The 25,991-nt window shown below is 32.8% G+C and overlaps 3 protein-coding genes across 4 annotated transcripts; all 3 read left to right on the top strand.

The window, feature by feature from the left end:
- The first annotated feature begins 1,226 nt into the window (after positions 1–1,226).
- On the top strand, positions 1,227–7,670 carry LOC21399378 (5'-3' exoribonuclease 3). The gene is made up of 23 exons (XM_010103734.2): positions 1,227–1,444; positions 1,548–1,653; positions 2,090–2,166; positions 2,264–2,458; positions 2,581–2,700; positions 2,919–2,981; positions 3,212–3,376; positions 3,456–3,626; positions 3,928–4,005; positions 4,101–4,241; positions 4,324–4,455; positions 4,744–4,836; positions 4,944–5,039; positions 5,330–5,400; positions 5,498–5,626; positions 5,707–5,780; positions 5,872–5,912; positions 6,013–6,087; positions 6,179–6,312; positions 6,424–6,501; positions 6,589–6,664; positions 6,826–6,893; positions 6,996–7,670. Exons 1-23 carry the CDS (start codon positions 1,259–1,261, stop codon positions 7,657–7,659), a joined length of 3,033 nt encoding a protein of 1,010 aa, XP_010102036.1. The 5' UTR covers positions 1,227–1,258; the 3' UTR covers positions 7,660–7,670.
- A 2,580-nt stretch (positions 7,671–10,250) lies between these two features.
- Positions 10,251–13,782, top strand: LOC21399377 (pentatricopeptide repeat-containing protein At2g13600). The gene is made up of 2 exons (XM_010103733.2): positions 10,251–12,989; positions 13,575–13,782. The coding sequence occupies exon 1, from the start codon at positions 10,403–10,405 to the stop codon at positions 12,980–12,982; it is 2,580 nt and encodes an 859-aa protein (XP_010102035.2). The 5' UTR covers positions 10,251–10,402; the 3' UTR covers positions 12,983–12,989; positions 13,575–13,782.
- Positions 13,783–17,882: 4,100 nt separating this feature from the next.
- LOC21399376 lies at positions 17,883–20,487 on the top strand. Of its 2 annotated transcripts, none has more exons than XM_010103732.2 (2): positions 17,883–18,054; positions 20,123–20,487. In XM_010103732.2, exon 2 carries the CDS (start codon positions 20,160–20,162, stop codon positions 20,397–20,399), a length of 240 nt encoding a protein of 79 aa, XP_010102034.1. In that variant the 5' UTR covers positions 17,883–18,054; positions 20,123–20,159; the 3' UTR covers positions 20,400–20,487. The 2 variants fall into 2 exon arrangements, with proteins under 2 accessions (XP_010102034.1, XP_024025071.1); XM_024169303.1 differs by having other exon boundaries at positions 20,011–20,487.
- Positions 20,488–25,991: the final 5,504 nt, after the last annotated feature.

The following is a 25,991-nucleotide window of genomic DNA, read 5'->3' as shown; positions in this document are numbered from 1 at the left end:
TGATTTTGATTTTTAAAATTTAAATTTTTTGCTAAAAAACACGATAAATAACTAAAAATTATGATTCAAAATCAGATATAAACTTTTCAACAAATTTCACCTTGTAGTATTGTTCATTCAAATATATGTTTATTTAATGTATTCATATCATAATTTAAATTATAAATTATAATTTATTATAATATTTTTTCTTAAAAATTGAGTGTTTAATATGAGAATTTATATCATTACTATTTAAAATTATAATTTAAAATTATAATTTAAAAATAATTTTAAATTATAATTTTAAATAGTTCATGTACATGATTTTAAATTAGGATTATGACCGAGAATTCGAGCAGGTTACAGAGTCATAATTTCCGACCGTCAAATTGTATAAAAACACTTTGGGAAATGTAAGCCTCATCGGAAGCAGTAAAAAGAAGCTGCAATTAATGTAGCTATCTTAGCCATAATCGATTACTTTTGCCGTTTTGACTTTGAGGCTTAGCTCTTAAGAAATCGCGAACTTTTGGATTGTTTTTTTTTTTTTTTTAAAGACTCAGAGTTATAATCTTATTTAAATTTTTATTCGTCTATAAAAATTAATAAATAATATTTTTTATTTTTAAAATATTATAATTTTTTCATTTTAATTTTGATTGAGATAATTTTTTTATATATTCACAATAAAAAAATGAATAAAACTCTATCCATACGGTCTATTAAAATTTTTCATAATTATTAAATTTTTATTAAAATACTATATAAATATAAATATAAATTTTAACCTACTTAAACACAAATTTAAAAAAATTCTCAATTCAAATTATAACTCAAATGTGCACATTTAAACACAAACTCAAATTATAACTCTAACTTACGACCCGTTCATTTCATTGATTCGAGTTTAAAATTTGAGTTTTATTAAAGTAAAAGGCTCTAAAAAATAATCATATCTAACTTTTTTTTTACAATAAAAAACTATCATATAAAATCATATCTCAACTCGAATCAAAATCATCACTCAGATCACTTTTAAGTCAAAAATGCAAAAATGCAAAAGAACAACCTTTTGCTGTGGGTTTCCCTCATAGTTAAGTTATACACTGCTTGGGACCGTAAGCCGTACTATAGAGTGTGTGCATATATACACACACATATATGTGCATTCAAGCATCGAAAAACAGATTTCACTAAAAGCTTTTTTGGTAAACTCCCAAGTGAGAGAGATATTCTAGAGAGAGAGAGAGAGAGAGAGAGAGAGAGAGAGAGAGAGATGGGAGTGCCTTCATTCTATAGGTGGTTGGTGGACAAGTACCCGAAGGTGGTGGAAAACGCCATTGAAGAGACAGAGATCAGCTTAAACACAAGCTTGCCGAACCCAAATGGGATTGAGTTTGATAATCTCTATCTTGATATGAATGGAATTATTCACCCATGTTTTCACCCGGAAGAAGAAGATGTAATGTTAATCTGACCCCTGCAAGTTACTATAGATGTATTTCTGGTTTTGTACATGTATTATTGACCATTTTAGTACTATTTTTTGTCCTTTGTTTGAATAGATTTCCACACCAAGTACGTTCGAAGAGGTCTTCAAGAACATGTTTGAATACATAGACAGGCTTTTCAATATTGTGAGACCGAGGAAGCTATTGTACATGGCCGTTGGTTAGTGAGACAGTACTTTTAACTTTATTCTTCTTTTCTTTCATGCCTTGCTTAATTTCTATGTTGTATCTTTTGCTCTTTTATTCTTGTGAGACCGAAGAAGCTATTGTACATGGCCATTGGTTAGTGAGATAGTACTTTTACAACTTTTTTTTTTTCTTTTTTTTCCTTTCATGCCTAGCTTAATTTCTAAGTTGTTTCTTTTGCCCTTTTATTCTATCATATCTTTTGCTTTATTATCATGTTCATGAATAGTATGAGACTGAGAACTCATGTATGATTTCTTTTTTTCTATATACAATCTCATACGTAAAATATACATTATAATTACCTCATATTTTTTTTTGTCTCCATGTTACAGAAATTGTTTCTCTCTCGTGTTATGGTTATTGTGGAAGTTGAAAAGTTTTTTTCTTCTCTTTTTGCTCCCTCGTAGATGGAGTTGCTCCAAGAGCAAAAATGAATCAGCAACGAGCCAGACGTTTCCGGACTTCGAAAGACAAAGAAATCGCTGTCAATTTCTTTCTGATGCCCCTTAAATTTCTTCATAACGTTTTCTTTTTTAATAAAAATAAATAAAATTTACGTGTTTTTCTTAAAAACTTTGTAGGAAGAGGAAGAACTTAAAGTAAGACAGCAATTTGAAATGGAAGGCAAAAAAGTTCTTCCCAAAGAAGAAGAATCTGAAGTTTCTGATTCCAATATAATCACTCCTGGAACAGAATTTATGCATAAATTGTCTGAGGCTCTAAAAAGCTACATTAGCTTACGCTTAAGGAACGACTTGGGGTGGAGAAATATCAAGGTTTTGATGTAGTTAATTAATTTGATGAAAAAAAAAAATGGATTTGGAAATGTTGTATTTCATTGATATATACTTATTTCTTGTTTTGTTTCTTTTGATTTATACCATATGATCATAATTAGGTAATTCTTTCTGATGCCAATGTTCCTGGAGAAGGGGAACACAAAATCATGTCGTTTATACGCCTGCAGCGTACACTTCCTTCATATAATGCAAATACCCGTCACTGCCTGTATGGTCTAGTAAGTATCAATTTTTTTTCCCCTCTTTTTCAGATGTAATATAATATATATTTTGGATTTAAAAACTATACTATTATTATTGTGAATTTACTGGAGAACTTATTTCTCGTCTTAGTTTATGTTTTTATTTACCATTTTATGTTTTTATGTGAAGCTTTTGATTCGTTTGAGTTTTATGTGTGGCACTTAGCTTTGTTGTTGGCATTCATGACTTGCAGGACGCTGATCTAATTTTGCTATCTTTGGCTACACACGAAGTTCATTTTTCCATTCTAAGAGAGGTTAACAAAACAACTTATATATGCGTGTATATATGTATGTATATATTTATGTCTAGTAAGTAGTTCATGAATCTACCCCATGTTATGATTATTTGCTTCTTTTAACCTCATGTCAAAATTTGTTAGTGATTTTTTGCGAGTTAAATCTTAACAATGAAGTTAAATGCAATGATAATTCTTGAAATTTTGTTGTCTATTTTTGACCTGTGTGACCTGTGTTCTGTGTTTAGAATGTTAAGGTTCAAGAACAGAACCACCGCAATTTTAAATCGGTTCGCGCTACAAGTCATTCGACAGCAGAATTCTCTCCACAAAAGTCAAGAGGCTGGTTTAATAATGTGCTAGACTCTGCAGATAAATGTCTGGCAGCATCTGTTACCAAAAAGCCTTATCAGGTCTTATTATTTCCTTTACTTTGTATTTGCATAAGTTGCATCTGTTCTGTCTCGCTTATTTTTTCATGTAAATTCTCAGTTTCTTCATGTGTGGATCCTGAGAGAATATTTAGAGCTCGACATGCGAATTGATGATCCTCCGGAGAATTTCAAGTACGACTTTGAGAGAATAGTTGACGATTTCATCTTCATGTGCTTCTTTGTGGGAAATGATTTTCTTCCCCACACTCCATCTCTGGCAATTCATGAGGTTAATTATTTCATAACCTTTCATAACAAACTTTTGAATTACCCCAATTGGTGAAAGTTGAAACCGATTTGAGTTAAGGAAACTTGTCGTGTTTAGTTGTGGCATAGTTTTGAACCATTAGATTATGTAAGACTTATTTGGAGAGTGTGACGAGTTAACGGATTAATTGATGAAAATCTGACAATTAACCAGAACTGTGGCCTAAAAGTTTTATATTCTTTCACACACCCCCTACCATAGAATTCTTCATCGAGTCTACTTTTATTTTTTAAATCTTGTTATTTGTTACTTCTTTTGTCAGGGTGCAATTGATTTGTTGATGACTATCTACAAGAATGAACTGAAGAAAATTGGTGGCTATCTTGTTGACATGAATCGGGTAAATTAGCACATCCTTATAGATATTGGTTTTTATTTGAAATATAAAATCATTCTAGATGAGTTCATGTCCTATATGTATGCATACAAAATCAGGTTGAGGACAAGAAAGGGGGTTTTATCAAACCGTCTAGAGTTGAGAGATTCATTCTCTCGGTTGGTGCACATGAGGAGAAAATTTTCAAGAAACGATCAGAGATACAAGAGAGGAAACTTAGGCGACTTTGCTTAAATAATGTGAGTTCCCCAAAGCCTAAAATATAAAAACTATTGACTACATTCTACACGGTACTTGTATTGAAGTTGGATTGATTTCCAGGCAGATCAAGAAGATAGCAATGGTTCTTGTAGTGCTACTGAAACCAGCAGTTGTGCTTTTCTTGATGTTCAAGCGCAATTGAACAATTCTGCGATTGCTCCAAGTGGAGATGCATCTTTTGACTATCATGAAGTAGGTAGTTAGATTTGTAAATCTTCGTTTGTGCGTTATTGCATTGAAATATGTATATATGGTCTAATTTTTTGTACATTTCGATAAAAAAAAAAATGAAATTAACGGAAATTTATGGCATGAATCTTTTTAGTGAAATTCTACAATATATATAGTTTAGTGTCCACTTGAAGATGCAGTTGCATCACTAAAAGTTCAAAAGTTCATGAATTTGTGTTTTATATGTCTCTTTCCATATTATCTTCTTTTTGGTCTGTTTGTATTTATAAGTTTTGCATGCTCCTGCAGATGTTAAAGAATACAAATGATTTAAAGGAAAAAGTGAGACATAACCTTCGGAGGAAAGCAGACATGTTGAAGGGTGGTTTTGGAGTGGATAAAGTATAAAATTATGACTTCTGATAACTTTTTTTTTCCTTTTTGTATTCATTTTATCTTGAACTTGCTTTGGAGGGTTGGTTAGACTTGTTTCTGGATTCCTGCACCAGGTAAGATTGGGTTCTCCCGGTTATAAAGAAAGATACTACAAGAAGAAATTTTCTGCAGAAAGTCCTGGAGAGATTGAAAGTATAAGGAAAAGATTAGTAAGTTTAGCTACTTCATTTTTTGTTCTTTTCAGTTTTTCCTATGATGTACATTGTAATAGGCTCTATAAATGGTGATAAAGTGTTGATTAAACTTAAATCTCGAAGAGAAATTGAATTTTGAGATGCAATATTTTGTTGTCAATTTTATTAATTTTTTGCGCTATCCCCTCTGATTCCTCCTTAGTGTTAAATCATACTTAGATAACTCTAAGAAATAAATTAATTTGAATTATTTTATATTTGTTCTTTCGAATTTTGTTATAAATTCCCTGCCTAATTATTTGTAGGTAGAAAAGTATTCTGAGGGACTTCTTTGGGTTCTTTTGTACTATTTTTCCGAGCCGCCTTCATGGAATTGGTAAAGACATTTGCTATAGAATTCTACAGTGTTGCTACTAATTATTGCTATCAAAATGCTAACTATTGAGAAAAACTTTGTTTGTACGTAATATCAGGTTCTATCCTTATCATTATGGACCATTTGTGTCTGATCTCAAGGGCTTATCTCAGGTGAAACTGAGATTAAAAAAAGGTGTTCCTTTTAATCCTTTTGATCAACTCTTGAGCGTTTTGCCCTCAAGGAGGTAAATTCTTTTTCTTTCATTCGTTTCTATCAATGGGAAATTCTTGTTTTTTTTTTTGACATTGTTTCTTCTTTTTATAGTGGCCATGCTCTTCCAAAAGCGTATCAGGCGCTTATGAATGATGATAGCCCAATTGTCGACTTCTATCCTACTGGTAAGGTTTACATTTATTTTAATCACCTTCACTTAGCCTAATTATGAATGTAACTAGAAGTTGACTCTGAAGTTTTCTTCTACTGATTCAGATTTTGAGATTGACGTCGATGGAAAACGGTTTTCATGGCAGGTGTACTATTTTCTTCTAATGTATTTTCTTAATATTATTGCCTTTCATTTACTAATTATTATTATTATTTATTATTATTTTTGTTCTTTTTTCTCATAAGGGAATATGTAAGCTCCCCTTTATAGACGAAGAACGCCTCCTTTCGGAGACTACTAAGTTAGAGAATGATCTAGGGGTATGTATGATTTTATATGTTACTTTCCCATATCATATTTTTGGTTATGATAAGACTGCATCATTTTCATTTTTGAGGTTATGTAATTTAGGTTGAAGAAAGAGAGAGGAATTCAAAAAAGCTTGATCAATTGCTTGTGTACAGCACGCACAAGTTAGGATCACATATTCTGTCAGTCTCTAAAGAGCAAAACCAAAATGTGGGCAAGAGAGGAACAAGTTTGAGGTTAATCATTAATTCTATTCATTGGCTTTGTCTCTGATGGTTCTTTTCTCGTTATAAAGTGTAGCTAATCTTGAAGTGTAATTTTTTTTTTTTTTTTTCTGCTTTTCTCAGTGATGAAATTGGTGGGGTTTTATGGCTTCATCATGAGCACACAGTTGTGGATAAAGAAAATGAAGACAACTCTGTCTTGTAAGCTGAGCAGACGATTCGGTTTTCTTTTTTCATTTTCTCTAGATAGTTGAATTGAATTAGATCTCTTGTTTGTTTACAATGCAGATGTGTGTACTATGAGCCACCTGGCTGCGGTCCACACGTTCCTCGCCTTCTTGAAGGAGTAAAATGTCCTGAAAAGGTTTTTAGTTTTTCAAGTCGGGCTGTTCTAGTCAGGCTCTTTTTGTATATATGTGGGCAGCATCGGTTTTGGCTAGTTTCATCCTTTATTGCATATTCTTGTTTTTTTATGTGGGCAGCAAAGTGGCATTAACTTATCTCCTGCGTACCTTTGTTCTGCAGACAATTAGAGAAGATGACATAAAGGAAACACAATTATGGCATGAGTATCAGGGAAAGCCGCCCAGCAAGTGCGTAAATTCAATCCTTCACTTTCTCCGTTTGGTAGATGTTGTTTTTCCCACTCTTTTTGGTAAACAAACTAAATGTGTACTTGTTTTGGACATCTTCAGATACACGAATATTCAGCAGGGGCTTAAAAAGGTAAGTATTGGTGCGAATTTAGCGGTCCAAAGTAGTGAGCACAGAAGACCCCGTTCTGGATGGAGAGCTGGCAGAGGAGGAAGAACACACAGCTTAAACTATGAACCTCCGATTCCCAAATCAAGTCGAAGAGAAAACTTCGGTTTGAATACGACTCATAACAGTAACAGTCAAATTTTCCCTGGCATATCCTATGATCAACGGTATGTGCGCAAAGATGCAGGTTCTGGCTGGGGTGAAGGTAGGGGAAGACCAAACGGTAATCATAATGCAAGCAACCCAAGTTATGCTTCAAGCAGTTTCCGTCGGACATCTGATATGAACATGTACGAGTGGAGAGTAGTGCATTCGAGTCTAGATGGACGAAATATTTCGGTGGAATCACGACCATCCGAGTCGAATAGGACTAGTGGAGGATTTCAGGCAGGGAGTGGAAGTTTCCTGCCATCCAGAAACAATGCTTGGCGCCCGAGTTTTAGGCCCGATGGTGGTTACGGTAGAGGCACTAGCATTGGCAGAGGGCAACAACATCATGATTTCAGTGAAAACAATCAATCTTTTGCTCGAAACCGGTCAAGGCAATCTTATGGAAGAGGCTGCAACATTCCTTATGGTGGTTATTATCTCACCTGAATGAGTTTTTACAGCCCTGATCATGATGGTGGTTAATTTTTTTTTTGCATGCAAAACGTGTTTGCTTTTTTGTTTTGCCTTTTGTGGCACTTCCAATGTATGTATTACTTTGATGGAAATCAATGAAACTCATTTTGTGTATTCACTTGTGTGTGTTTTGGTCCTTTTGGATCTATTGTAGTTTTCATATATGAAATGACAAAAATGACCAATAATATCAGCGTCAGGAAATTTCATGATATAAATCCATATCTTAATTATAAAATAGAAAGATAAAAGTTCTTAGAGGGAATTTTAACCTCCAAAGTAAATTTTCGAGTAACTCTAGTCCTCCCAAAAATATGTCTCTCCTTCTTCACTTCTTATGTCATGAGCTCTTTAAATAGAAAGCATAAGATTATCGTTTTAATAATAAACTATATTTTACTAGAAAATACACATTAATTAATCATCCTTTACTAATAAGGATGTTTAGCAAGATATACGCTAAGTGAATTTTTTTGAAGGGACCCCATGAAATATTTACGGAACGTTTCGTGCCTCTCTTTTTTCTCCTTGTTTTCCTTTGTTTTTTTTTTTTTTTTTTTCTTTTTCTAGTTTTTTTTTATCCTCTCATCTTTTTTTGTCTACATCTTTTCACTTTTTATTTTCTTTCTTTTCACTTATTTTATTTTGAGTTGCTTTCCTCTTTGATATGTTATAGTCAAATCCACTTCATTAAATTATTTTCTTTCTTTCTTTCTTAATTTGTCTCCGCGAAAAATAAAGCTTTTACAAATATATCCATACTTTAATATTTTTCTACAGTTATCTAAAACATTCTTTATTAAATGAGATCTTTATAAATATTTATTTTGAAATAGCCCCTTAAAATATTTTTTTCTTCAAGTGCACCCCTGTAAAATACTTTTTTACTCCTTATATGTATACCTAAGTAGTTTCACATTTCTTACCCACTTAAATAAATTCTTTTGACATATATATAGCCTATATTTTGAATGTGCTCCTGTAAAAATGACTTTTTATATATACTCCTAAGCAGTAATCTAATTTGAGAAATGTTAACAATACTCTTTCTGTCATTCTATTTGTTAGTCTTTACGCTCACCGTTTGATACATAAACTCTACTACATAATATATTATTATTTAAATAAAAAATAAAATAGTGAAATTCACCTATCAAACAGTGAGTGGAGAGAGTAACGAAGAGAGTGACAGAAAGAGTGTTCTTAGCATTTCTCATATAATTATTATACACTTAAGTATATTCACTTCTATATACGTAATTTTTTCATGGAAAAATTTCATATTGGTACTATGTGTTTTAGCGTAATCGTTTTTAATATCCTATATTTTTAACAATTTTAAATTAGTACCATGACGTTTTAAGAAATCATTTTTAATACCTTAAGGCCATTTTTTGGGATGTGAAATGTCATTTCTACTCTCCTCATTAGTTAACATAAACCAATAAATTTAAAAAATTTCTAAAAATATTTTTAAACATTTCTACCCTTCTCATTAATTAAATAAAAAAATAATTTCTTAAAACGTTATAGTACAAATTTAAAATTATTAAAAACATAAGATACTAAAATAATTTTACTAAAAGGTACTAATATGAAATTTTCCCTTTAGCCTCTTTTTTGGTTTATTTTCCTTATAATATCATTGCAATTTTGAGGCATATGTCATCAGAACACTTATTTCCTCTTATTTCTCCCTATCACGCCACAACTTTAATTGTTTTAGAAGGTGTTTTGAGCATGTTTTTATAAATACAATGAGTGTTTTGAGTATTTATATAATAAGAGAGATGAAAGTGATATTTTGATAAAATATAAGGAGTGTTTTGAATATTTTCTCAAAACAAATGAACAAAAAATACCAGATTTTTTTTATTTTTTATTTTTTTGTAATCATACCGAAGCTGTTTCAACTAGTACCCTTTAACAACTAAAAACATTCCTAAATATCTTATCTAAAATCAAATTCAGATAAAAATAAGAAAATTCTAAAATGGGTTAAGATCAAGTATTTTTTGTTTATTAAGAAAATATACCATTAGTTTTTAATCTTGTCCAAAGTATAACTTTAAATTACAGTAAATACATAAAGTTATATGTTTTATTGGTCAAAACTTGATTTTGATTTGTGAAATTGTCAAATTATCATTAGGAGGAGTTTGTATAACTGTTTAGAGACGGAGATAGACGTAGTATACATACTACGAATAATTTGATTATTTCACAAGTTATACCGAAAAATGGTATGAATTTATATATTAACTGTAATTTAAAAGTATGTGTTTAATAAGATTAAAAATAGATGTATATTTTTTTAATAAACATAAAATATGTAGTATAAAAAGGTAAATAACCCAAGCTCCTCTACTGTCAGATTTCTGCTTGTAATTTTTGTTTAAAGTTTGGGGACTTGTGGTGGAAAAGTTAATAAGATATTTGTTTTAAGAATTGTCTCTTATATCATAATTCTTAATTTTTTATTATATTTTCCTCTTATAAAAAATTTAAATTTTAAAAATTAAGAATATGAAGTAATAGAGTCCTACAAGTCTTGTCTTTGCTTCTGTTCCGTGATAAGATTTCATAGATTGTTTTACAAATCTCAAGGTGGAATTTCATGGATGTATGTATACAAGCTATAACTTGTCATCATTCTGCAGAAAGTAAAGCTTCAGCAAAATGAGTTTATCATCTTCAACTGATTTTCACCATCACTATGCACCTACTTATTCGCCGTTTCTCAACCAAATGCCTTATTTTCCACGACCCTTCTGCGCAACAATCTTACATGGAACTTTCCCAGAAATTCTACGAAGCCATGAAAGCTTGTTCATCTCTCAGGTCCATTCCCATGGCTCGAAAACTCCATGCCCAACTCATCTCCATAGGTTTGGACTCTTCCGTTTTCCTTCAAAACAATCTCTTGCACATGTACTCTAGTTGCAGCTTGATAGACGATGCCTATAGAGTCTTCAGCAGTATCGAGAATCGCAATGTTTTTAGCTGGAATACAATTATCAATGGCTTGGTCGATTCGGGTCAGATTAGGAAAGCAGCGATTCTGTTCGACGAAATGCCTGAGAGAGACTCTGTCTCTTGGTCTACGATGATGTCCGGTTATTTTCATAATGGGCAACCGGAGGAAACTATAAGACTCTTTGCTTCAATGATTCGATGTTGTGATTATTATGTTTCTAATCCATTTTGTTTCACTTGTGTCATGAAGGCTTGTGGTGGTCTTGGCCTGATTAAATTGGCTCGTCAACTGCACTGTCTCGCGGAGAAGTTAGATCTTGGAAGCAACATGGCTGTTCAAAGTTCGGTTATTGATATGTATATGAAATGCAATGCAGTTGTTTCTGCTGAGAAAATGTTCCTAAGGATGCAAAATCCTAGTTTGTTTTGTTGGAACAGTATGATCTATGGTTACTCTAAGCTTTACGGGGTTAGAAAGGCTTTTGATACGTTCACCCAAATGCCTGAGCGTGACCATGTTTCTTGGGTTACAATGATTTCAATCTTCTCTCAACATGGTTTAGGAGTTCAGAGTCTTAGTACATTTGTTGAGATGTGGAACAAAGGTTTTAGACCGAATTCCATGACATGTGCTTGCATACTTAGTGCTTGTGCCAGCATCAATGAACTGGGTTGGGGCAGCCATCTGCATGCTCGGATTGTCCGAATGGAACAAACTCTTGATTCTTTCTTGGGAAATGGTTTGATTGATATGTATGTTAAATGTGGACACTTGAGCTTTGCACGCATGGTGTTCAAATGCTTGAGAGAGCAGAACGTTAACTTAGAGGAGTTTACTTTGGCAACAGTTCTTGGGGTTTGTTTAGGACAAAATTATGTTTCGACGGGGGAACAGCTCCATGGATTTACAATCAAGGCCGGAATGGAGTCCTTTGTTCCTGTCGGAAATGCTCTTGTTACAATGTACGCAAACTGTGAAAATGCAGACAAAGCAAACTATGCATTTAATTACATGCCAACTAAAGATATCATATCATGGACAGCCATGATAACGGCCTATTCTCAGGTTGGTAATGTCGGGAAGGCCCGGGAATTTTTCAATAACATGCCGGATCGGAATGTCATTACATGGAACTCGATGTTAGGTGCGTATGTTCAAAATGGTTTCTGGGAAGAAGGTCTGAAATTGTATAAGTTGATGCGGAGAGAAGGGGTTGTTCCTGACTGGATCACTTATGCCATTGTTGTCAGTTCATGTGCTGATTTAGCAGTACTAAAACTCGGAAACCAAATTGTTGGTCATGCTGAAAAATTGGGGTTTGGATCTAATGTTTCTGTTTCCAACAGCGTTATTACTATGTATTCGAAATGTGGGCGGATGGAAGAGGCCCAAAAAGTTTTTGATTCCATATGTGAGAAGAATTTGATATCTTGGAATGCAATAATGGCAGGATATGCGCAGAACGGTCATGGCAAGAAAGTCATTGAAATTTTTAAGGATATGTTGAATACAAATTGCAAACCCGATCACATTAGCTACACATCTGTTCTATCAGGTTGTAGCCATTCTGGGCTTGTAAGTGAAGGGAAGCATTATTTTAGTTCCATGACTAAAGATTTTGGCATTTCCCCAACATCCGAGCATTTTGTTTGTATGGTAGATCTGCTTGGGCGAGCAGGCTTACTAGAGGAAGCCAAGAGTTTGATTGATGGAATGACTATAAAGCCAAATGTTGCTATCTGGGGGGCTTTGCTCGGTGCGTGTCGGACCCATCATGACTCGAACCTGGCAGAATTTGCTATGAGGAATTTGCTGGAGTTAGATGTGGGAGACTCTGGATGTTATGTCCTTCTAGCTAACATATATTCGGAGTCTGGAAAACTAGAAGCTTTCACAGATGTGAGAAAACACATGAGAGAGAGGGGAATTCAGAAAAATCCGGGTTGTAGCTGGATAGAAGTGGATAACAGGGTACATGTCTTCACTGTAGATGACACAAATCACCCACAAATCAGGGAAATCCATAGCATGTTGGAGGAGATTACTAAAAAGATAGAAGGTACAGGACTCTATATTAGTCCAACTAACTCTCTTCGTTCTCAAGCCTACCACAGCGAAAAGCTTGCTGTGGCCTTTGGGCTGATTAGCCTGCCTGCTTGGATGCCTATCCATGTTATGAAAAATCTTCGAGTTTGTCAAGATTGTCACTTGGTCATAAAGCTGATTTCCCTTGTCACCTCGAGAGAACTTATAGTTCGGGATGGGTATCGGTTTCATCATTTCAAGAATGGATTGTGCTCTTGCGGAGATTTCTGGTAACCTCAAGGTATGAATTTTTGTAGAAAGATCTTTACAAGTGTCTATCGGCTGCTTGTTTTCCTTAATAACATTCTCCTAAGGTCGGATTCTGAATAAGGAAGCAAATTACTCTAGATTCCACTGAGATTTCTCAATATTTGAATATCATTGCATCCCATAACTTCAACTTTAAAGTACACAAGGTTTGAACATGGTAAGACATTTTTATAAGATCCTCATGGGATTAGCTACTCGCGTAAAGCTACTTAACGATAATTTTGTTCAACTTTTATTTTCACCTCCATCTATGATTTACTTGGATATGTGAAGTTATTTAAAATCTATTTGTTCTATTTGTATATTCTTTGTTTTCTAAAAATCTGTGTCTTGTATATAATGTCTCTAAATAAATACTTGCTTAGAAATTTATGCTTCTGACATACAATGATCTGATTCTATAAATGATAGTAGTTTATGTTGTTTAGTTAAGGATGAGTTCTCTCTTGAACCAGCTTTTCGAACTAAAAAGCAGCAAGAAAGCACTAGATATTACTGACATTTTGTATTCACCCTATGTCGAATATTATTTTTCAATTTTGTTTACTTCTTGTAGGGGAAATAATTGAGAATGAATAGAGAGAACAGTTCAAATGGACATCATAAATTTTGCATCACATTCAGCTGAATGAATGAATCAGAGGTCTGTGCCTTTGAGGTTAGCCAAACCTTTATGTTTGGAAATATTGGACATGGTATGATAGTTAATTCTTTTGTTACATATGACCAACGATTCCGATACCAGTGTCAAGAACAAAGACTAAGAGCCCATTCTTCACAGTTCATACTTTCTCATCTACTAACATTATAGGACTTTGATGTAAGCAATTCACCTTGGTTTCCAGAATTCGTGAACTTTTGTTTAATATCTGGAAATTACTTTCTGCGTCATTTATTGCTTTGGCCTGATCTCCAGCATGAATGAAATAGATGTTTCAGTACTCTCTCAATACTAAATTCAGTGTAAAACTTTTGGGTCTTTTTGGATTTTAGTTCTTGTGGTTTACCTCTCTTCCATTAGTTCTTTCTCGATGGTTTCGTGCATGTTGACTGATTGAGCCTCTCCTCATAGAGATCCTACCAAAAAAAAAAGAAAAAAAGAAAGAAAAAAAAAGAGAAAGTAAGCTTCCATGTTCTTCTGTTCTAAAGAGATAGCCCACAAAAGTAATGAAGTCTTGGTACAATCCAAGTTTATATCTCCCCATCTCTTTGCACCGTTGCTTACGTTTTCCAATCTGGCCTGGTGACTAAGCTGCTTGAAGTTGGTCCGGAAGCTCCTCCTTTCTTGACTGTCAAAATGAGGTATTTTTTAATTTCTTTTAGAAGTCACAAGGTAGTACATCAGATCAACTCGAACAATCGTTTGTTGTGTCTGTCAATTCCATCGATTCAGACTTATTTGCTGTTAAGGTTAAAGTAATAGCTTTACAAGCTTTGTCCACTAATCAATGTCACTAAAAGGACATTGAGCATGCAATTTCATTATTATTATTATTTTTAAACATGATACTTATCTGTTAGTATGGATCACTGTGGGGTGATGATTGTTTTCTGCTAAACCGAAAGGAAACTGAAAAGAACTATTTTGCGAATGATTTTGCATTGTAATGCCAGTGGTGAAAATGTCCTGTTCTTTTTTATGCATAAAATTCTATGTTTTACTTAATTCTTCTTTATTTTCTCTTGATATTTTCTGTTAATCGTAGTGACTTGTGGAAAGATATAGTTGTCCAGATTTAGGAAACTCGTGAAAACACAAATAATAGTTGGGGAATTTGCTCTGAAGACCTCTGGAATGGCGTTGCAACGTATCCGTTAAGAAATTTTACTCAAAACTCGTCATAAAAAGTTCATAGCTGCATATCAGCAGGTAGAGGAAATTCAGAACAGTTTGATTTTGGAAAATTTGTTGATTCTCCAAGAAGATTCAGCCTAACATGGTGAAAGTGACATTTCATAAACCACTGCTTTAGCTACAGAACTGAGGGGAGAAAATTGTGCGCGAAAAGCGGCAATAATCATTGTTGTACACCAGGTGATGCATTATATCAGACATTACATCTTTTCTTGGCACCAGCAATAACGATTGTTTTCATTGCGAAGTGTAAATTACTTGGTTATGATCAAAGGGAACAAAAGGATGTCAGGAAATTGCAAGTATTAGATTTAACGCCGTAGCTTTCGGCGCTAATCTTTCTTCCTCAAAGCACATGGTGACGAAGCTTAGCCTACTGGCGGTAATACGCAGATTCGACTTGCTGCTAACGATTCAATTCGGGCTGCTGCGAAGAACAATAAATCAGCATTCTTTCACATAAAAGTCAAAACTCGTTGGTCTAAAGATCTGTAGACCTCAAATGGCTATTTTCGTTGTATAGTTAATTCTGTTTAACGAGTGCTTACAATACAAGACTTCTGTTGTATATTTTTTAACGACTAGTTTTCCCCCTTTTTGATTATTATGATTTTGAAGTTTCATTTGACATTTGCTTCTTTGCTTTACATCCTATTGATTTTTTTGTGGGCCGTTTATTTTACACGTTTAAATCGGTGACTCTGATTCATATTTAAATTCTTTATGAGAGAGCCATTAATATGAATTTTTTTATTTAAATTCTTTGTAAGAGAAAAACATTGTAATAAAATCAGAATGATGGGTTTAAATACCTATACCAAATGAGCTTGAATCAGAATCATATTCAAATAACTTTTGTCTCAAATCTGATGAATTATTTAGTACATCGGGTGTACCACGTCATATTGTTTATGTGGTACACTCGCTAATGAGATTGTATCATTTAAACATTTTATCCTTGTTAGCTTTTTACTAAATGGTACATTTTGTCTATGTCAGCTTTTCACTTTATAAAAGCTGAAAAACTGACATAGACAAAATGTCTAAATTATACAATCTCATTGGACGGGTGTACTACATAAGTAATATGACGTGATATACCTGGTGTACTGAATAATTCCTCCTCAAATCCACATTTGGTGAAAGAAGGGGGTAGAAAAACACACCCACAACAATCATTTTCAAGTGTAAAGGGTAAACCCATGTCCATCCAAAATCTGAAATTATGTTTGTGCTTTCTTACTCTCTTTTTTTTTTTTTTTTTTTCCGCTCTGCCCCTGATTGAAGCCACAGTTACTATAACCAATTAATTATTATCATATTAGTAAATTGTGACAAAACTTATCACAGAAGCTGCTATATTGGTTTCTAACTCATAGAACTAACATCAAATTTTACTACGTTTAGCATCTTGATATTCCTTGTTCTCTGGCTTATGTATTTCTTTACCTATGGTCTTCATCTTGCTTATTTGGGGTAATGTGTGAATTTATTTTCACCAAAAAAAATTTACCGCTGAAGCTTTTTCGATATTTCATCCATACTTCTTCAAAAAAAAAAAAAATCATGGAAAAAAGTACACTACAATTAGTGGCGGTTTCAAGGATTTAATTTCAGAGGCCATAACCATTAAATTATCAATTCTTAATACTATTAAATAGTTGGAAGTACATGCACATTCAGATTGTTGAAAATTTTGCTACGTGACTGTAGATTTTTCTTAAACGTTTTGTTTCTTCTTGATTTATTCTCTCTTATGTGTTTATTATTATTATTATTATTTCTTTTTGAAAATCTTGTGTGTTTAGTTTATGAAAAAAGAATAGAGTAAAACACTTTAATTTGATTTATATGTGGCACATTTGACAATAAATTATTTTGGGGGCCCATAAGAGAAAATAATAATTGAAAAGGTTGAAAAAAATGATGATTAAGTATGGACAAGAAAAGTTATCTTTCTCTTGAGAAAAAGAAAAATTATTTTAGTAGGGAAATTAGGGAAAATATTAATAAATTCCATATTTGTAAAGAGATTGTATGAAATAAATTAAAAAGAAGAAAATGCCACTTTTTCTCTTTCTCTCGAGTGGAGTAGTTGGTTGTCAGACCCTCAACCCTTGAGACGGTAGCTAAGGTCATGCGGATTTGGTCGGCTGTTAATAGTCATGGTTCATGGTGATGGAGGCGTAAATATGACGAGTTGGAGTCTGGTGGCGGCACTGCTCTAGGGTCTCAGCCCCCTCCTCAGTATGATTCAAAGGAAGGGTGGTGGGTATCTTGGGGCGACTGGTGTTGGAGATGGAGGCACGACAACTTTTGTCGGTGCAAGGAACGGAAGGTTTTTGACGTACCTCTGGTGGTTCGGGTTGTTTTCATGTTATGAGGCCATTAATAGTTTTCTCATTGTTTTGTTAATTTTAACAAAGACATTGTTGTTTTCGTCATGTTTATGTATTATAATAACAGATATAGTTTCCTCACATTCCGATTTTCTTGTATGTCCCACTGCCAAAGTTGGTTTCGACAGTAGATTTAATTCTAGGTCGTGCAATTTGTGTTCCGGGTTTAGTCTTGATTGATTAGTTATATCCATTAACTATGATGGTTTTTTGTAACGAGATTTGGTTGTGTTCAATTTTGTTTTTACTGAAGTGGTATTTTCCTGTTGAGTCTCAGCACTTATATTTACCTCATTGCTTCATCCATCCTGACTGGTATAATTCAATATTATTTATTAATCACACCAGTGTAAATATTTGTGCAAACAATTTTCAATATTAATTAAAATTCTTATTTCCAACTTCCAAAAATATTTGATATTTTTTTTATATTTGGGAAGAGATATTTGATAATTCAACAACATTAAAATAATAATAATAAAAAATAAAAAATAAAAACCTGGAAACCTAACTACATGTGATAACAGCAAAATGACGGCTAAGGAAAAGGATTTAAATGGAATGAAAAGAAAATTAGGGGCCTAAAGTCAAAATAGGTATAATTGTGGAGACTGAGGACGTAAGCAATACAACTCAACAATATTAGAGGCGGAGAAACCCTTTCATCTCAAGAACTGTGTGTTCTGGACCTTCTGGTATCTTACTTAATTGTTTGGCTGCTGAGAAAACTGAAGAAATCAGAAGAAACTTCAAAAGAACAAAAACAAAGACACACTCAAACAGTAAGATTACTCCTCTGAAAGAAATATGCTTATCCATTCTTCATAAACTATTCCTCTATGATAAGCTGAATTTTTTAATTTATTTAGTTGTGTTCGTTCGTCTTTAGAACTTTTGATTCTACAAGCTCTTTAATCTTGTCCAATTCAACGAATTCATTGTTTTTTGGCTTGGTTGAGGAAAGAAACTGATTAATATTCTTTTATGTCTTGTGAGACATTAACGGAAATATATATATATATATATATATATGTCTTGGGAACGAAGCGAAATTAAAAGAAAGTTAAAAACAAGATAATTGTAATAAGATTTGGATTTTTCACGAACTCTGTATTCGAGTCCATCGGTGAGATGAAATGATTGTTGTAATTTGGAAAACCTACCATTGCTTAAAGAAGCTAAAGTTTCAGTTTCACAATGACGATGTAAAATAGTACTATTTTTTTTTTTTTTTTTGAATTTGGGGTAGGGGTATTTGAACTCAGTGAGCGTGAGTTAAATCCGTAATTGGAGTGATATGACTTTGTTCACGCTTGCTAATAATGTGTGTCTTGAATCTGGTTCACTTTTATCTAGAATTTCTAATAACCCGTTTGGTTCACGCATCTAAGTCAGTAATTTTGATTCTGAATTCACATTTTGTGAGAGAATCCATTGGTATGAACTTCTTTTATATAAATTTTTGGTGAGAGAAAAGTATTGTAGTAGAATTAGAATTATGGTTTCAAACGCGTGAATTAAACGGACCCTAAATTAAAATCCTTCTGCAGAGAATGAGAGAGAAACTTTTATGACATAATTATGTATAAGATGGAAAACTGATGAGAAAGAGAGAGAGTTCGTAAAAAAAAAAAAAAAAGAAATTGCTGTTTATGCTTACGAAACTAGATGGATTTGCCTTCTTGGGCACTTTGTGATGATTCTTTTGTCCAATTACAATAGAACTTGTGATTGTGAAGCACAAAACTAGAGGGAAAACATGGTGATTTTGAAGACCGCCATTTGATAAGTTAATGAGTAGGTTTATACATAAGTATTCTGTGTGGTATGTTTCTGATATTATGTTCTGGCTAACGCTTCTTGAGAAATATCGAGAGATGGCCCTTTCATTAGCATGTACCTATTTTGGCAGCTATAAAGCAGTTATCAAATATTTTGAATTATTATGTTAGCTTTAGTCAGATAGTCAAGATATTATTAGTTTGCTATTTTCTTGGTAGGTAATTAGTTAAGATCAGTATATGGAATAAAGGGAATAGCTTATAAAGCTAATGACGTACTTGTTTATTTTCATTAATTAGTGTTTTTGGATTGTTTCCTTGTTGTGAGCTTTTAGTTTGTGTCCAGTTATATGTTGCTGTCATCTTCTAGATTCAATACTTTGAAATCTCTAATTTCGGGTGTTGCAAAACTTATTCCATTCTTTACACGTTTTTTCTGATCACCAATCAATTGTGAATGGCAATACAAAGGGAATAACATTCGGTCTACATTCATAAAACAACATTGTTTTTGTCCTTTTTATAAGCATTGATGAGAACCAGAGTGGCTTTTTATTTTATTTTCATGGAAAAAAAAAGAAAAAAAGAAAAAATCGCCGTGATTAGTTTCCTGTACGCTTTACTAACAAAAACCTCATGTAGGTAGGTATCTAATTAAGAGTTTCTTTTCAATCAAGAGTTATGGAACAATTGTTTTTCTTTTCCTCTTAAAAGTTGGCGTTCATTATCAAAGCCCTAGTGTCAATTCTGCAATCTGTTTATAATATTGAAGTTAGTCAGTAGACGGTCAGGTTTTAGTGAGCTTTTTGAATTCTGCACTGACTACCTTATTATGGATGCTAATGTCATCTGCATTGTTTGCTTGCTTTAAGTTTTCAAGTAAAGATCTCTAAATTGAATGGTGAACTTATCAATATGAATTAAGAGCATTACTATATTTACATGCTAGATTTGCAGCCACAAAATGCAGTGAGAGAAGATTGTGACATAGCTGCTTCCTTGTTTAAGATAACTTTCGACAACTTCTCTGCTTTGTTTCTCACCGATTAATAATTCGCGCTTATGGCAGACTACATTTTGAGGAACAGGTCGAGCTGTCTTTTAACATGGGAAACAAACCTGTGAAGAAGCAGGAAAGGGAAGAGATCATTTTGAAGGTTGTTCCTCCGTTGGACCGTGCATATGTTAGGTGGCTTACTCGGGATCTCGAAAGGATTCATGGCTTTGCTCCGGTAAATCCTCGTGCTATAAGGCCCCCGGATCATTATATAGAGTATATGTGCTTGAACGGTTGGTTGGATGTGGACTTGAATGATCCTGACATTGCCCACTTATTCAAAAACTGATGTTAATTTTGTACTTTGAACTGTGGAAATAGACTTTGTTATGCTATGTAGAGAGAGAGAGTTAATTGGTCTTTTGGCATTTGTCATGTTTTTTTCATGAGTTAATAGCATTTCTGTTTTGTAGAGAATGTGTTCTGAAGAAGCAAGGATTCGTTCTCCACTTTTTATCATTGTGTTCGAAAATAATTTTAATTCTGTGGGGACGCACAAGGCAAAGAGATTATATTCCATAATTTAAGTTTAATAACTCTAATTTTGTTAAATAGTTTGCCTTATATAATTGTTTGCTATGGGATTTAAAAATAAGATTTGACACGGCTATAGTAATTCATTGTACATATTATAATAAAACACAAACCAGAGAGGGTGTTAACATAAATATGTTTGGTTTAAAAGGAAATTTTATTGTAATGAAATTCGGTAAAAGAGTGTACCGTAATTTTAACATAAAACAGATGTCATGTAATTTTTTAATTAAAATAACGACAATAAAACATTTTAACTTAGACTAATAGTATTTATTGAAAAAAAATAGAAAGCGATAAAAATTAATAATCTCTCTTAAAAAGAATAGGAAAAAAAGTGCTACAAATTAGATTTTTGTAAAAAAAAAGAAAATCTTCCCAATCTTTTTGACATTGTTGACATCTAAAAAAATATTACGAATATTCAGTGATATTCTCCAACGGATATTTTTGGACATTTTATGGATACACCGAGAATAATATATTTCATTCCATTATTCATGTCAAGACTTCAAAATATATAGTGTCATGGACATTTCATCCATGGTCTCAAGGTTATAGTGGTTAATCTCTCGTTAGCGGAATTGGGTAGTCCATTGTTTGGCCAACTTTACTTGTTCTAGTCTAATACTTTGTTTGGTAAGATGTTATTCTTTTATTGGCTCATTTGTAATTGCTCGCACTTCAATTGAGTAATGAAGTTCATCTTTTTTTTTTTCCTAAAAAAAACAATAAAAATATTGAGCAAAAAAAATCACAAAAAAAGAACAAAGGATAAAAAAGCCTAAGACTAAGAGATTGACATGAGATGAAAAATCTTGACAAATACTTCTTAAAAATGTATTGATTTTAATTTTTATCTTTTTCTTTAAGTTCAACAATTTTCTTATGTGTGTGGTATGTGAGATGGCCGAATTATGACCCAATTTATAAACAAGAAAAAATTTCATTTTTGTACTATCTGTTATATCAAAATTTGAATTTGGTACCCTATGTTTTTAAAAATTTCATGTCGGTACCTCGACCTTTTAGAAAATATTTTTTTGATACCCTAGAGCCATTTTTTGGGACACAAAAAGACAAAATTATCCTCATTGTAAAAATTCATCTGTTGACCAGAATTTTGAAGGGAAGAAAGGATTTTAAAAATTGTTATACATGTAGAGCATAATCCTTTTTTAAAAATTCATCTCTTCAAAATCTTTTTTTTAAAAATCCCATTTTTTCTTCAACTTCTAGTCAACAAATGAATTTTTTACAATAAGGGGTAATTTTGTCTTTTTGTGTCCTAAAAAATGGCTCTGAGGTACCAAAAAAATATTTTTTAAAAGGTCAAGGTATCAGTATGAAATTTTAAAAAACATATAGTACTAAACTCAAATTTCAGTATAATAAAAGGTGCCAAAATGAAATTTCCCTATAAATAAAGTCCATGGATCCGGATCTAAGTGAAGCTGGACAATCCACGAAATAAAGGAAAAATGCACTAAATAACATATTTTATAGGTGCATTTATACTTTGTAGTATATAACGTATTTTTTAAATTCTAACAAATAATAGCATATTTAAAATTTTCTTAATGGGGACAAATGCTTCTTTTCTAATACACCCTTTCGTTTAGCATTTTTTTCTCCTCTTCACAGACCCCCTCAGACAGTCCCATCCACATTTCTTTCCTTTTCTCTCTCCTCTCACTTTCTTTCTCTCGCATAACCATCTCTGCCCCGGATGATGACTATGTGGTGTCGGAAAATTTCGACGGTGACGGCAAGTCGTTCGACGGTATCTCCCTTATCGGTTCCGTCGTAGGTCAAACCACCGTCTTGCCGCCCATTCAAAAGCTCGGAGCTCTTTTCACGGTCGTCGATTGTGATCATTTCTTTGTTTCGTGATCACCTCTGTCTCCCTCCATCTCCGCGAATGTCGCTCTCCCTCCATCAACCGAAGCTTCTCCTACGATATGGTTTTACCACTCCGACTCCATATGTAATACCCGATTTAATTAAGCCTTAAGCCAATAATAAATAAATTTAGTAAATTAAAATCATGCACCACATTTACCATTTATCTCAAAGTTATTTGTTGACATTATATTTTATTATTATAGCTATCATATGATTTTATTAAACTTATAGCTTTGTTAATCAAGTTTTCAATTTTAATGTGCAGTGCAACTAGCTCAATGTGGGAACTAAATGTGCTAAATTTATGAAGAAAAAATTATATTTATTATAATTATTTGATATGATATTTTACCTCTATTATGATTGATTTAATGATGACTTATTATTTTGCATTTATTATATGGTTTAATGTAAATGTGTTGAGGATTTAGTTGTTATTTTGAGTTTTTGTGAGAAAAGGATATGTTAGCAATTTGAGTGAACTTTAGGCACCTAATTGAAGAAGAAAAATAGAGACTTTAGAGCTGATTTTATGAGGTTAGGACAGCTGTTAGATGCTTAGAAAAACCTAGACATTTGTCCTACTATAATGTCACTTTACTTTTGCTTGGTTTCTATCAAGTTTAGACTTCATTTTTAGGTCTATTTCAGCAAAAAAAAACCCTAGAACTCTGACCATAGCACTTTCTTCTCTCTTCTCACTCCTTTTCTCACCCAAAACTCAAAATCAAACCTAGGTTTTCAAGAGAAAATGAGCTAAAAACTCAACCAGCTTATTTCAACTCGTTTTTCAACCAAGAACCAAAAATAACTATCAACGTTTTGAGCTTCTATTCACTTGGGAACGAGTTTTTCTTTGAGATAACTTCTTTCTTATGTTAGAAACTAAGATTTCAGAGATTAAGATGTTAAAATCATACTTGAGCTTCAGATTTTTGATGTTGCTTATCATGAATGTTGGTTGTAGACCCTTAAAAATGAGTTTCTTGAGGTTTTGGTTCAAATATTAGTTTCTTGGTGAAATTAATGATTTTAGCTTGATTATTGATGATTATTTGAAGATAAACTCTTATTAGGATGATGATTTATGTATTTGAGAGTGGGTCTTTGAAGATTAAGATATGCATGCTAGGTATTTGATGAAATGTTCAAATATAAGTCCTATGTACAACTTATGTAGATTCTATTTTCGTGCTATATATATTTATGATTTTAACTAATCTTAGGAGACGTTTGGTTCACGGATTAGAATCATGATATTAGAATAATTTTCGATTAACGTGTATTTTTTGTGAGAGAAAACACTGTAGCGAACCATGAACCATGATTCAAATCATGGTATGAATCCCTTTACCAAACGTCTCCTTATATTTTTTTATTAAATTATACATCACAAGCTTTACATGAGCTTTTGACTCACTGTAAATGGATTTTTTTACATTTAGTTATGAATTTAATAAGTTTAGCTGAAAAGCTATCATTTTCCTGACGAGATTATACTTCAATCTCAATTTCATGCTATTTTTGGTTAGTTTGAAAATTTTGAAACCTATCATGTAGTAGCTCTAAAAAGAGAGTTTTGAGTATACTTTTATTTGCCACTGGTCTCATAATATTTTGAGTTTTGATGAATTTGTTATGAAATTTTCATAACAATATGTAGTTATGTGTTTTGTTAAATGATGATATGAATGTGATTTTTGAAAGCTATGGTTTTTAAAAGGGTAATTAGCACATTGAAGGCTCCCCACAAGCAGCTAGTTTGTGCTTGTAAAGTGGTGATCAAAATTCAAGTAAGTAGAGTTAAAGCATTTTCAAAACTGCATCACAAGACCTAATTGACGAAATAACTTGTTCAGAATTGTTATTATGCAAGTTTATTCTCTTATGAAATTCTTATATGATTATGTTTCAAGAGTTTTCATGATTAACTATTTTGAAAGAGATTATGATATTTGCTTAGTATGTTTTTATGTTTTAAGAGATTTTATGGTACGGTATATGGATGAGAGGCTGGGTATGCAGGTGTGCGAGAGACTGATACCCCAAATTAGAGTAACTCTCTTTGAGACAACTAGAGAAAAATACTAGTGGGAAGTCTCTTGTTGATCACAAGTGAAAGAGATTCTAAAAGCCTCGCTTAGTGTTTAAGAGAAGAGAATTGACCAAAATTAGAGAATGTCCTGTATAGAGAGGCTTACTTGGAACTGAAGTTCTGTATCATACCTAAACTAAGAAGTATGAAAGTTTATGAACAATGTTTAACAAAGAGATTTCAGCCACAGAGATTTTATATACTTACTTTATTTAAAATCTACTTACTGAGTTTTTGCTCATTAGTTTTACCTTGTGATGCAGATGATGTTGTTGTTACCGAAGAATAAAAAATGATTTCCAAGGTTGGTTGAGTACTCCAAGTTCTACATCTGACATCTTGCTTATATGTACTTCCAAACAATAGATGGGCCCAAAATATTTTTTTTTTTGTTACTATGTCGCTTTTGAATAACTGTTTAATGTCTAAGATTTGTGGTTGTAATCATTTTGTACACTGACTCATTTTGTTTAAAAACCTTTATGAAAATTATGTGATGAAATCAACCATAAGTTTCCGCATCTTAAAAATGACATTATTTTAAGTATAAAAAGTATGTTTTAAGTAGCACCACCTCGTTAAATTCGGCCTTAGACCAGTTTAGCGTTGGGGGCGTTACACCATAACTCTCTCTCTCTTCTTAGATCTACTCTCTCCCTCTACCATCTGCCATCTGCATTGTCGTCGAGCTTCCGGGCGATCCCAACGATGCCACAACAAGAGAAGATTTGTGGAGGAGTAGCCAATTGTTGCCTTGCTATTCCGACCGAGGATCATCGAGGTCTCCGTCAGTCGAATCTGTTCGTGGTGGTGAAGATCTACTCGCAAGACGTCGTCGGGATCTCGCGACTCTAGCCACACAATCGATGATGTTGCTGACAGAAATCTGCTTGAGATCTGCATCAATATAGAGAGAGGAAGATGCCGACGAAGGAGGTGCTCATCGTCATTCCAGATCGTGCATTTTCACTGAAGTATTTACCAATAAATACTCACTAAATTCAAGTTTGAATATGGTAAAACTGTAATTCATATTAACATATGAGTTTGTGATTGTGATATGAGAATAATTTTGTTTTGGATTTGTCTGTATTTATGTTTAGAATCCGGTAAATACTGTATTTAACAGTCAATACTTTAGCAGTTAAAATATTAAATATGGTAAATATTGTATATCTTAAAAATACTGTTGTAACGATAAGTTTGAATATGATAAATACTGTATTTACCACTAAATACTTTAGTAATTTCAATTTTAAATATGGTAACTACTGTATTTACCAGTAAATATTTTAGTATTTACAAGTTTGCATCTAGTAAATACTGTAATGCCTTTAAATACTTTAG

Source organism: Morus notabilis, unplaced genomic scaffold, assembly GCF_000414095.1.
Source record: "Morus notabilis unplaced genomic scaffold, ASM41409v2 Scaffold133, whole genome shotgun sequence".
In the NCBI taxonomy this organism is placed as follows: Eukaryota; Viridiplantae; Streptophyta; class Magnoliopsida; order Rosales; family Moraceae; genus Morus; species Morus notabilis.
The sequence above is the reverse complement of the archived record's forward strand: the minus strand, read 5'-3'. Positions and strand labels throughout refer to the sequence as shown.

Coding starts and splice junctions, on each gene's coding strand:
- LOC21399376 (XM_010103732.2), top strand. CDS start 20,160: ATGGGAAACAAACCTGTGAAGAAGCAGGAAAGGGAAGAGATCATTTTG.
- LOC21399378 (XM_010103734.2), top strand. CDS start 1,259: ATGGGAGTGCCTTCATTCTATAGGTGGTTGGTGGACAAGTACCCGAAG. Junction 2,459..2,580: donor TGGGGTGGAGAAATATCAAG/GTTTTGATGTAG, acceptor GATCATAATTAG/GTAATTCTTTCTGATGCCAA. Junction 2,982..3,211: donor ATTTTTCCATTCTAAGAGAG/GTTAACAAAACA, acceptor TTCTGTGTTTAG/AATGTTAAGGTTCAAGAACA.
- LOC21399377 (XM_010103733.2), top strand. CDS start 10,403: ATGCACCTACTTATTCGCCGTTTCTCAACCAAATGCCTTATTTTCCAC.